This window comes from Aulonocara sp. 'chitande type north' Nkhata Bay, linkage group LG23 (assembly GCF_057382095.1).
Source record: "Aulonocara sp. 'chitande type north' Nkhata Bay isolate Kocher_YH1m ecotype deep benthic linkage group LG23, A_spYH_male_GT1.1, whole genome shotgun sequence".
In the NCBI taxonomy this organism is placed as follows: Eukaryota; Metazoa; Chordata; class Actinopteri; order Cichliformes; family Cichlidae; genus Aulonocara; species Aulonocara sp. 'chitande type north' Nkhata Bay.
In genome coordinates this window covers 30449127-30462238 of record NC_141365.1, presented here as the reverse complement: position 1 = coordinate 30462238, position 13112 = coordinate 30449127, and the positions used below count along the sequence as shown (strand labels likewise).

Genomic DNA, 13112 nt, shown 5'->3' with positions numbered 1-13112 from the left:
GGTATTTGCACGAACACAGACTTTTTCATACCACATTATGTCAAGTGAAGGAAAAAATTTCCAACAAAGCCATTTAGCCATCTCAGATTCAGGAAAATGAAAATGTAATCAGTTCAAATAATTCCTTGGGTTACTAAAAGAAAATCTAGGCTGAATATGACTATGAAACATGACTAGAACTGCTTGGAAACAAAGCAGCACACAGAGACGAACTACAGCAGAAGGGATTCATTTTTCCTGATCCTACATCAGCACCAAGATTAATCTGGTGTTAAAATGCTTCCCATTTTTTTGGACTTGTTTTGATTACATGAACTAATCCTGCTTAATTGCACTGTGGAAAATGTTCTACACATTTGAATTAACCCTTGTATGGTGTTCGGGTCTGTGAGACCCGTGTTCAGTTTTTTTCAAAAGAAAAATTAAACAATTAATTTTTTTTTCACGTGTAAATGTGTTGTGTCTTTCCACTCACTCCACTTGATTATAACTGATTTATTTATAACATTTTATATAAAAGAAAAACGAGAAGCACATTAATTCATAAATGTGATCTAACAAAGGTAAAGGGAAAAAATTAACCATGTTTGCTGTTCATATGTCTTGTAATTGGGATGAAGTAAACATCTGTTGAGTAATTTAACATAAAATTGTTTGATAGTGTTAATTTGGAAAGCCAAAACTCTAGTGGGTCCACCAGACCCATGAACACTGGCTGAGTAACAAAAATACGAACACCACACAAGGGTTAAACATAAAAATAGGAAGGAATTAATTTGTGACCATTTTTAGTTTGTAACATTTTTCTATTTTTATTCTTTTTCCTCTGTTAAAAATGGGGCCTATTATTCTTTACCTTATATAATGTTGTATACATACTGTTGTTTAAATAAGGATTACTAAACCCTATGAGCCCAATGCTCTGTTTGAGACAGCCTTTTCCACTCTTGGATGTAGATGATATCATACAGAGCCAAGACTGAAGCTGTGTTCGCACCGGAGATGGTTCGCTTGTTTTGCATCATTTTGAAGCTGAAGGCCAGTTGCTTGATGACATTGCAGGCTCTGATTGCCTTTACGATAAGATTCATATGTCATTTTTAATAGTCTTCTTCACTCTGATTGGTAGTGGCTTCAGTCAGTCATGTAGAAGTTGACAAAGTTAGTTTCAGGTCTCGCCTGCTTCCCGTCACCAGCGGTTATTAAACATGTAGTCATCTGAAATAATAGAAACTCATTCACTTTCTGTGGTCACCACATCACTGCGAATCAGTTCCAGTGTGGATGCGCTGTCTGTGAGCACAGAAGCCCCACCCACCTCCTCTGTTCAGTCTAAGAGGGGCAGCCAATCATATGAAAGTAGGGGGAGAGGAGTTAAAACACCTTCTTTCAGTCAGAGCCATCCCAGGTTAAGATAAATACAGATTATTTTGAACCGTGGATCATGCAAAGCTACTTTTCCAGAGTAGGCTGAATAAAATTATAGAGCTGAAAATGAAAAAAACAAATACAACTTTAATTCAAGCCCTTTTTTAAACATAATAAACATACAGTAAAAATAAATAATTTTAAACCTCATCTGTAAATTTCTGAAAAACAAAAAAAACTTTTCTGAATGGAAACAGATGGACACTGACCACTGCGCCAGCCGCTGCTCTGTCTCTTTGAGGAATCCCTGATGAAACTTGTACACCGGATCATAGTTGGCAGAGATCAGGCTCTTAACAGAGTCTGGGAAAGCCTCGTCTTTCCCCACAGCGCTGTGGAAGGACTAGAAAATTGACAAACAATGTGGACATGTGGAAAAAGAAGAAAATGCAGATCACATTTTATCTTTTACTATATACATATATTTTTTAAATTGTATTTCCATATCGGATACTTCGGCACATAATGAGTGCCTTTTCTGCTCCTCACAAGTAAGTGAACAAAACATTCAGAAGGAATAAAAATAATGAGAATGTAACTCCTACTCATCCACAACTCCCCCAGATTACTGGCAGAGATTGGAAGGGACACATCCAGTATGAGGTCCCACACATTACTGGTAGGATCCAGGATGAGGGATTGGACATGATAACAGAAATCCATCAGACACACATAAATGTGCTCAGGGCCCCGTGTGAGCGCACCACGACCCCTGACACAGAGGTGTTATATTCCCCGCTGTAGTAAATCACACAGGATCTGAGAGCTCGAGCAGACAGGCGGCAGTCCAGCAGTTTCACAGACAGACTCGCCCGGAAAGAACACGAGTGACACGAGATTTAAAAAAGAAAAAAGAAGAGAAAAAGATGGGTGGGTGTGGGATCCCAGGCATGAGCTGTACCAGCAAAGGAAAATGTTTAAGAGGTTTTAAAAAAGCACCCGCGCATGCCTTCTTTCCACATCAAAGAGGCTGGAAACTACTACTGTGAAGAAAAACAGCTGAGAAAGGAAAAAGTAGGAACAGAGGCGTTTTCCAATCCACAGCGAGGTCAGAGGTCACCGTCAGTGTCTCAGTATTAAGGAGACAGGTCTTTAGCAAGCAGGTGCTGAACCTGTGTTTCTGCATTGGTGGTCTTTACTCATCATAACCCCGCCTATCACATTTCCTTTTTTTTCTTTTCTCGAAAGCAGTTGCGACAGACAGTAAAAGTGAGTCATATAAAAGCAAAGACTGAGTCTGACCCACATTAAGCTGCACTTTCATCCCAGACGCTGTTTTTATAAATGCAGAGTGGGGTTTTTTTCTGTCTTGACTTCAGCGGTTTTACTTGTAAACTAAAAGAGCCTGAAGCTAATTAGTCTGTCCAAGCTATGTAACAGCAAAAAGATACAAGTCTGCTCACTTACAAGGAAGAGAGTTGTAGCATATGCACTGCACTGAATGCATTTTCATCTCTGTCCTGCATGAGAAAAGTGCTCATAAACTTCAGCCTTCAGTCGGGGGCCAAACTAAAGGCACATAAAAGCCTTTTTCTGGGATGTGAATAAAAAAAGAGAAGTAAGACTGGAACTGTGTGCTGGAACTAATGTAATATTAATGTTGCATTACTGAGAACAAACACTGTGAGATTTGTGAGTTTGGTTCAGACTTGAGCCTTTACTTTCCCTTTGGGGCCTCTTTTTCTAATATATAGCTGTAAAAAACACCAACGCTTGCATCTCGAATTCAGCACGTTGTGCGGTGCAAACCAACCCTGACTCACTCTTCCAGCACATGAGCTTTTAAAAAGATTAATTTTGGTACACTGTCCCAAAATTAGACTTCTAAACCAACAGTTTTGACTCATTATTCCGGTATTATTCTAAAGAAACCAGCCTTGGCTCACGGTATGCTTTTGGACCCCACTGGCTCTTGGTCCTGCCACTTTCAGTCTAATCCAGATGGTATTGGCCTCACAGTGTGAAGGGAAGAGATAACAGATTGGACACAAGAGACTGGACAATACATGGAGACAAAGAGGCACCACTATCTTTACCTCTGTGATAACCTGCAGGTCATTGAGGTAGGTCCGCTCTGTGGTCAATAGTTCCTTGGCTATAAAGTAAGCCTTGTCTGTGGGAAACTTCTAGACAGAAACAAAAAGAAGCAAATCAATCTGTTTATATATATTTTTATCTCATCTTCTACAGAAAGAAGTCTGCACATTTTATGTTGCGAAAGACCAGCAGTTCAGTTCTTGTTATTAATTTGGATGAATTCCCCCAATTAATAATTTCTTTGTCTCACCAAATTACAGTAACGTGCAAAAGTCTTCAGCCAACCTTATTTCTTTGCATTTTGCTAGAAAAATTGGAAATAGCTGCATTGATTCATTTATTTGGCCCTTGAAGTTACTTTTTTGTTAGGGAGGATTTGTTTGTTGTTGAGTCCAATGTTAAAATAAGTTCTTTAAAAAGCCAAAAAAAATGCTGCTAGTGAAACATTTTTCACTAGCAGTCAAAAACTAATGTGCACACTTACGTCTGCATTTTTTTTTAATATAAACAAAATTATAGCGGAAGTGCTGCCACATGTCTGGTCAGAAAGAGAGAACCAATTTGTTTATTTGGTAGTTCAATGAAAGACTTCTGTTAGTTAAGAGTGAGAAAACAAATTTGCAGTTTTGTATTGTTATACAATATTTGTATTACTTGAACACTGAAGCGGCCCTCCAATGAGATGACAGTGCCAGCAGTGGCCCACAGCTCATTTAAGTTTGAGACCCCTGCTGTGGACACTCACAGCACACTAATGACCTCCTCCATACATACCGACAATGATTTGAATGAAAACTTTCACATTTGGATTTGTCACTCCTTCAGACCTGATGTCACTGTTTTTCATTCCAGTTCTTCTGTAATGTGGAATACCTCAGCACTCCTACCCCCACCCCTTTCTTTCCTTAAGATTGGCTTCTTGACAGCCAGTCTTTCACTGAGACCATTTCTGATGAGGTTTCAGTGAACAGTCGATGAATCGACCTTTGGGTCCAGATGCATCTCTCAGGTCCTGAGTCAGGTCTTTGCTTTAGTTTTCCTGCTTCTTAAAGACAAGACTTTCAGATATAGTTCATCTGCAACAAGGTCTTGTTTTGTTTTTTTCAGGTATGCCACTTCTTATTTTGTCCACTACTTGTCCAGTTTCTTCATATCTCCATGTGTATATGTGACAGGCTGTACCAACAAAACAAGTTCTTTGTTACTTCGTGTTTTTTTTCCTGTCTGTTTTGTGTAAACATATTAATGCTTCAGTGATTCATAGGTCAGTGTTAACAAACAAATCATTCCTATGAAAATGGTCAGGCGAAAGAACTGGATTGAAATGAGTGAAAAAGTCACCAAGACTTTTGAAAGGACTTAAGAAAGCCTGGAAAACTATTGCTCAAGCACACTTACAAAAATTACAAGAATCTCTGGCTGCTTGAATCAAAATATAAAGAAAAGAGGAGTGGCTAAAGGCTTTGCACATTTGTCTGAGTCACAGCATTGTTTTTTCCAAGTACTGAAAGACTTGGGTGTTCACAACTTCTTAGTCCAGACTAAATTCCTTTGAAGTCCTTCTGGGGGCCAATTCAGTGACTACAAGAAATTTCCCCATCCACCTTCTTACTCTCTGTATACCCACCTTCCTCCTCGCCTCGTCTTCCTCATCGTTGCGAACATATCCCGCTTCGGTAAGCAGCGGGCTGGTAAGTGGGGATAACGGCTGGATTTCAGCACTCTGTTCAGCACCCAGGACCCCAGTCCTTCCCATTCTCTGCCCATTCACAGAGCCGTTCCCATTAACTGCTACATGAGGACCTCCCAACGAAGACTTCTCTGAACCCGGACTTCCTGAGGGGCGAGAAGAAAAGAAGAATATAGAAAGGGGGGAGAAGCGGAGGTTAGGAATAGAACAAAGAGTAAGAGAAGATGACAAGAGAAGATAAGGGACAGTGTTAAATTTGATACAAAGAGAAATTCAGCTTCTACAATGAAATGCACTGCCAACTTGTATTTGTATTTCTTATCATTTAATAGAACTTTTAATCATGACAGAATTATTTATTCTGCCAGACACAGCAGTGAAGCAAAAGGTTTCCAGGCTCACTGCACTGTGCACCTAAAAACATATTTAACAAGAAGAAGAAGAATTGTTCAATAATATTGTCTCCAAATAACTCAATTAAACATAAAACAAGATGATTGGCAATGAATTTCAACACTGGATAATTCTACACAATCAGTTCTAAAGTATGGTCTAAATGAGCACCTCTCATTTAGATCATACTTTAGGACCAAATGCCACTTGACCAAATGCTACTGTCCACTGACTCTATTCTATTTGCATTCACTTATATGAATGTGAATATGATTAAAGCATAGCTAGAAGGGATGGAGAGAAGAAAAACAGACTGTTAGTAAGGAGCCAACCATTAATAAAGGTTATATCAAGGCATTACATAGGCAAATTAAGGGGAAGAATGATGGTGTGCATAGTGGAGGGCTTTGAACATTTCTGCATATTTCATAGTTCATCAGCAAGCTATCTTTTGCTTCAATTTGCCTACATAAACACCAGAAGGACAGTACAAGACTGATCAGTGCCATTAAATTTACAACCATTTATGATTTAAAAAAAGATCACCTAAACTTTGAGATGCTGGAAGCAGTAAAAGTTAGCCACTTTAACTTTTTACTAAAAAGTTTTGATGATGCCTTAAATGGAGCTGTCGTATAACAGGCATATGCTCTGAGTAGTTTAAATCTGCTTCTGGCAGCCCTTTATGAAAATGATGGAAAGGGTAAAAAGATAAGTCTACTTCTCACTAATGTGAGAAACACTACAGATGTTAACTACATGGTAACTACATGGTACTAAGTCGTGACTGTATACTTGCCCAGGTGCAAAGTTTCCACAGAGTCCACTTCTATACACCAAACTGAATCATGGATAAAACCATGGCAACCAATGAGTGCAAGTCTGTGTGTGGGGGGGATGCTATAACAACACTGACAACCATACAGAAGACCACTAAGAAACTACCACAAAAAAACAAACTGAAGCTACAAAACAATAAACGGAGTGGAATCAAGTACAACACTGAAAAAGACAAACAGGCTACGCTACAGACTAACTACCACAACACAAAACACTGGTGGGATCCATGTGACGAGCAGGCGGAGGGTATATAGGTGGGTGTGTGAGGGGCACGGCAGTTCAGCACCTGTTTGTTCTAAAGAAATTCCCAAGTCCCTTTTCTTCTGACAAACGTCATCATTTTTTTGTTTATTGACACTAGTTCACATAATCAGTTACAGTGTTAAAAAGAGAGATTAAAGGGAAAATGGGGGAAGGGGGCCTCAGAGAAGTCACCAAAAAAAGATTCAGAAGGTGCTTAGTGATGAAAATTAAAAAAAAAAAAAAAAGGACAGGTGCGGAGGAATACAAAGTGTTACAGCAGAGACAGAAAAAACAGTGAGTCAATGCAGCTTTAGTCCATTCAAAATCAGCATGTTAATTTGTAAAGATGCTTATGCAGATCTTTGACTAGAATGGATGCATGTTCAGTATTTATAATTTCAAAGCATGCTACAGTCATTAAAATGAACAAATAAATAGAAAACATGCAAACCCCAACTGCCACCAAGGTCTCCACTTTAACTTTAAAAGAACAGCAAACAAGTGGTTTACACCTTTTAAACAAAATCATGTAAAAAGAAAAAGATTAAAGGATCAAGTGACGCAGCAGTACCCTTGTATACCATTTTAATAATCTAAATTTAAGAAACACTTTGAAAATATGGTTGCTTTCTTGCTCAGACTTAAATAAGAAGACTGACTATGAACTCAGCTTAAGTTAGCTTAGCTTAGTTAGCAACAAGTGAGAAAATCCCTACAAAACCGCAACCTGTCAAGTTATTTTCTAAACTTTACAGTTGCTAACAAGTGGACTTTGTCACTTTTAGACAGAGATATGGGGTATGTTTTTTGCTAAGCTAAGCTAACTTGCCACTGGCTGTAGCTTCATATTTTCAACATATATAAATCTTTAGCTTTCAGAAAGACATCAAATATTTCCAAAAGTTTCAAACTATTTCGTGATGCAACCTGATATCATCACAGTGTGTATATATATGTATATATAATCGCCAAAAAAAGCTACAAGGTAGTTTACCTTTCATTTTAAATTAATCAGTCAAATTAACCAAATTTGGCTGCAATTAATTCCATAAATAAACAAAATATCAATCAATCAGTCTTTTACTGCATCTACTTTATATTAAAACTACAAAAACAAGCTTCAGTGGAAGTGACTGGCTTCAAGTGCTACTTGTTGACAGGCAGCGAGACTAAAGACAAGCTGGACTCAACCCCAGTATTCCAGTGTATGCATGTGAATAACTTCTCACAATACTCTGACTTTCATACCTTAAAAAATAAAATGCCAATATCTCTCAAAGATATCTTTATTTTTGCACTTGCACTTGCATTATGCTTTAAGCTGAACGTTACTTGTGTCTGTCTACCTTCGCCCTCTCAGTCTCCGTTAAAAGAGCACTGGAGTTGAGTCAGCCTTGTTTTGTCCTCATGCTTGGTGAGGAAACCGCAATGGGTACGAATGGTTTCTAAATATTTAAAAACAAAACAGTGCAGTTGAGAAATCATGAGCAAGGAGCAACAACAACAACAACAATAACAACAACAAAAAAGGGCTATAAACTGCAGTAAGAAGTATCTGAGTCTAGAAGCCTGCAAAGCTATAGGGTTGTTGTTAGGATTGTGTTAAACTGCACCCTCACACATCTGGATCCAGTTTAAGCCCCACGACAGAAACACAGCGTGACACAGGGAGCAAAAACAGAGTTGAGTGACAGAGAGCAGCAACATCCTTCACCTGGTTAACATGCATTTACAGTACAGAAAGTGAAATGGTGAGAAAACAGTGCTGAAAGACTTTTTTTCAACCCCTTGAAATAACAACAAAAAAAAAAGAAGCGAGAACATGCTTAAAAACAAACATTTACAAAGAGTGAATCATGAACATTTGATTCAGGTAGAGGCAGCAGGAAACAAAAGGTCATTCAACCTTGGAAGCTGATAGAATCTTGACGACATTCAGTCCAAATTAAGCCACCTTGTAACTTGAACCCCCGATATCAGCAAAACAGTTCAGCTTCCTGAAACTGAATCTACCAACAGTACTGTTTGTGTTTGCGTTTGTTGTGCTACAATTTAGGTGCAAAAAGACTGTAATATGCAAGAAGAACCAAACCAGAATGAGAATGAGCAAGCTAAGACACTGACTTAATACCATTTAATGCAATTTTTGCTTACTCAGTCCATCTGGATGACAGTGCTGAAACATGACATCTAAACAAAAGCTCCTTGTGTTGATCTTTAAAGTAATTTCAACTGATACTCAACAGGTTGGCTTATTTTTGTACTGATTTAGTTTATGGGACATTCAAACATTTCCTGCATGTCTCAAGAGAAGCCCACACTTTAATTCACTTCAGTTTGATCCAATTCAGCGTGCTGTAGTGGAGCAGCCAATGACAGAGATGGAGATGGGAAGCCTTCACCAGCAGAAAACAGCATCCAGAGAGGTGAAAGATAACAGGGTTACCTCTGTTTGTGGTTGCAGCGCATGCCTGGAGCCAAGCCGAGCAAAGCAGGACGAGGATGGCGGTCGGTGTGTTTGATTACCGCTGATTATGTGCATATAAACCGTGACAGAAAGAGAAAGCATAACCATAGAAAGAAATAAAGGCTGAAGAAATCCCCCTAAACCCATCACCAGCCAGCTGAAGTAGCATAAGTGTTGAAATGTAGAGACAAATGGAGCTTCAGCTAGAAAACACAGATATAAAAGATTAGGGTTTCCCTAAAATTGATGCAAAACTACTTCAATTGGTCTAAATACAAAAAGTCATGACCGCAAATATCCAGAATACCATGCAGATCACCCACGACAGACAGACAAATGAACTGAATGCATGAAAAATTGCTCAGAAGACAGGAACAACAGCAGTCGGCTATTTTCCTCCTCTGGCAGATCCCAGTAACTCACATAGAAAACACACTTTTCCCAAAGTGTAACACTCCAAGTACAATTCAATCTACTAACTAAATCAAATACACTGTACAGTTAAAGGGGATCAGACCAACTGTACAGAAGTCTCCCCTCCTAGCATCCTATCAAATCCATTTATGAACTTCAGCTATTACCTCAAAGTCCATCTATTGCACCAGACAGTCTGATTTAGAGAAAAAAGCTACACTATAACTACAAAATGGGTGTATAATGCCACAGAAAGGCAGAAAATCTGCTGAGCTTGACAGCTTTTAGAAAGTCCAATCAAGTATCACATTTACTACCAAAAAGAAAAAAACTCTTCACACACTTCTACACCTTAATGTCCCACAAATAAGAAAAAAATGTCTTAATTCTCAACAATGTGGCAAATGCTAACAAGTGTGAAGTGAACAAGAATTTTTTGAAAACGTCAAGGTTTTCCTCGAACTTTCTATGAAACATTTCCTTCTGCACATTCAACTACAGTGAATATAAACGTTTCTGAGTTATGGCACGTTGTGAGGAAGCTTTTACCAAATGTATGCTCATTATTTTACCTTTCTTTTTATACAAAGAGCTGGCTGGCTCACAAAAGTGTCAGCTAGCAGCTTACTAAGAAATCTGCATATGTAATTTTAAAAAAGGAGTTTAGAAAAAACAGATGTTATTAAAGATTCAATTCGCCATTAGAAAACACACATCTTGCCCTATGTTTACGCTCCAGAAAATACGTTAGACCCTGTGCGTAAAGCGTGCTTGACTATAAAATGTGTAAAAGCACCGCAATCAACCATAGTGTTTTCCTTCTATTTCGGTGCTCGTCAGTGTAGCAGGAAGACAAAGCTGTCTCTAAGAAGAAAAAGACGACTTTAAACATCTGTTTATCTGTAACACACTAAATTAACACGTTGTTTTTTTTCCTTTTGCCCACTCATGCTCGCTCAACAGCTAAAAACCCGACCGCCTATGTCTTCCTCATTAAAGCGGTAACACCCTTCCTCTTCCTCCACACCGTCGCCACCCTCCTCCAACTGCAAACTCCCGAAAGAGAACTTGGTGTGAGAGAGCGGGGATGTGCCGTTTGAGTTAACCGAAATCATGGAGCTGACGGCGGCCGGGTTGCCGTACATTAAGGGCTGGCTGTACGCACTGCTGCCCGTGTCTGACTCTGTGTCGCTGGTGTCTGTGCCGCTGCTAGTAGACCCGTCGATCATTTGGACCGGCTGGTTTAGAGTGTTGTATTTGTTATTAGACGGGCTGCTGCCGGGCTTTCCCTGACGCCCGAACATCCGCTGCACCGTATTGGACCGTGGCTGACCAGGAACCAGGAGGTTCCTGTCATTGCCGTTGGTCATCATCATTCTACGCTCCAGTGGGGCAGAGCCAGGAGTTTTGGCGTGCAGCCCAGAGCGATTGCGGTGGTTGATGGGTGTCGATGTCAGCTGGCTGAGAATGAATGGGTCAGTGTCAGAGCGGTTCCTCATGTTATTGTTGTTGTAGTACGGTTTAGCCAGATTTGGCGAAGTGCGGTTTGAGGCGATCGGGGAGTAGCTGCCATAGTGGTTTTGTGGATGGGATGATGGCGGGACCGTGGGAGTCTCCACAGGGAGCGCTCCAGGACGTTTACTGAAATAATGCCCGCCGTCATCCCACCGCGAAGCTGAACGTGGCTGACTGTGACCGTTTGTCATCTCTGAGTGACTGAGTGAGTTTGTGCGGTGATGGAAGCTGCTGATCACCGGGCTGGAGCACTGACTGCGTGTCCCGGTTCCTAATGGACGACCCAACACTGCACCTCGCTTGTCTCGCCCCTGAAAGATCTCATCTAACAGCGTGCTGTGGAGCGGGAGACGCCCATTTGTCAAAACGTCCTCATCTGTTAGCTCGTGACTCACATTAAACTTGTTACACACAGGAGACTGATTTACAGTGTTCCTGTTACCCTGCATGCTTTGCTGCTGCTTCCCCACCATACCCTGCTGCATCAGCCCTTGGTGATTGGTGTGATAGAACCCATTAACAGCCCCAAACAGCCTCCCAGCTTGCCCCCCATTTCGACCAGGACTACCCAAGTGCCTACTATAAGCACAAGGCTCATCCTCATTGCTGTCATTTGCATTGCTGTGACCCCGGGTAGCCCTGTTGTTCTTTGTCACATCACATTCACTGTCTATGTCGCTGCAGTCTATGTAAGGAATAGAAGAGCTGCTGCCTTTGTTTGCCCTGCAGGATGGACCTGGGTTGAGGAGCTGCTGGTCCAGTACTGATCCCGCAACGTGGTGGTTCTGTCGGGGCTGAGTCGGGTCTGAGCAAGGCGCTGCCGTTAGGCCATGAAGACCGTTGGTGGGGGGCGTGACCGCCTGTGGCTCCTCCGAACCATTAGGTACAGCCAGATGGCTCAATCTGTCTGAGTCAGGCTGGTCTGCTAACGGGATCGACGTGGCACTCTGCAAATAACAAGAGGGGAGAAAAGACAGAACATGGAGTGAAGAAGGAATGAAAGGTTAAAAGGGGGGAATAATAAAGGATAAAACTGTTATTTATTTGGGCTCTATTACAGGGACAGCCTTAGAGCAAGCACTCAGTTACACATTTTCACTCCCTGGAACGGCATGGGTACACAAGCTTTGTAATCACAGCTCCAGATGTAAACAAAGATGCTGAGGAGTGATTTTTAAAAAAAGAAGAAGAAAAAAAAAAGCTTGTTAATTATCGTGTGGTTGTGTTTCGGCGTTTTCTAATGCAGTTCCAAGTAAAGGTAAACATATTTCTCCCTCTGGTTTTCTACTGTACTTTCCCTCACACTATTTTGGTAGTTGACATTTCTGAGTCCATACATTTACGCTATGACTATTATTCTTTCTCACTGATTAATTCAAAACACTTGTGGGTTGAGTTAACCTGACATGTAGTTAGATTTCTCAGGAGGTGCCCATCAGGTTATGGCATAGACTGAAGGATAATTCAGACAAGACAAGCCTGAGCATGTCTAAGAGTGAGAGCCAATGTCAGCCCCCAATGTTGATTTAGTACCTAAATACGGAGCTACTTCAACAACCTCTCACAAAACACAGTACTTTGATATGCAAGAAAACTATTCCTGCTGAAAGTGTAAAAGAAACTCATATTGCTCATTGAGGCAAAGATAGCAGGATATGCTAGCAGCATGAAGTGTGAACGTAATGCCAACCAATAACTCCAAGCACCCATGGATTTTACGGTGGGGGTTATGTGTTGGAAAAGCAGGGCTTTAAGCAGCTGATTAAAAAGCTTGGCCAAAGATACAACATCCCAGGCAGAAAATAAAATATTTGTCAGTTTAATTATGTGACAGTATTGTGCAGTTCCTGAAGAGTTACAAGGTTTAGTTACTTTAGTTATTGTTAAACTAAAACGGTAAGCAGTTATTTTATACTTTTTATAACATACTGCTACTTTCTCATCAGTAACGACCAGCTCCTAACACAAACAGAACTCCAACACCAAGCAAGCTAAAGTTAGCCCGCTAGCTAAGCTTTGGGAAATAGCTTTGTTACCAGGTAAAGCAATGTTAGCCAACAGGAAGCATGTGGGTATTGTTCAGCT

At 40.4% G+C, this 13112-nt stretch overlaps 1 protein-coding gene across 3 annotated transcripts in view; it reads right to left on the bottom strand.

The window, feature by feature from the left end:
* The window catches only part of LOC147302189 (FERM, ARHGEF and pleckstrin domain-containing protein 1-like), a 69467-nt gene that overhangs the window by 9733 nt on the left and 46622 nt on the right, over positions 1-13112 (bottom strand). For 2 of the 3 annotated variants that reach the window (XM_086284370.1, XM_086284372.1), the window contains exons 13-16: positions 11764-11974; positions 5093-5301; positions 3465-3554; positions 1638-1771 (exon numbers count right to left, since the gene is read on the bottom strand). In XM_086284370.1, coding sequence (XP_086140496.1) covers positions 1638-1771; positions 3465-3554; positions 5093-5301; positions 11764-11974 — 644 coding nt within the window. The remainder of the gene's footprint in view (positions 1-1637; positions 1772-3464; positions 3555-5092; positions 5302-11763; positions 11975-13112) is intronic. The other variant, XM_086284373.1, reaches the window with a different exon arrangement.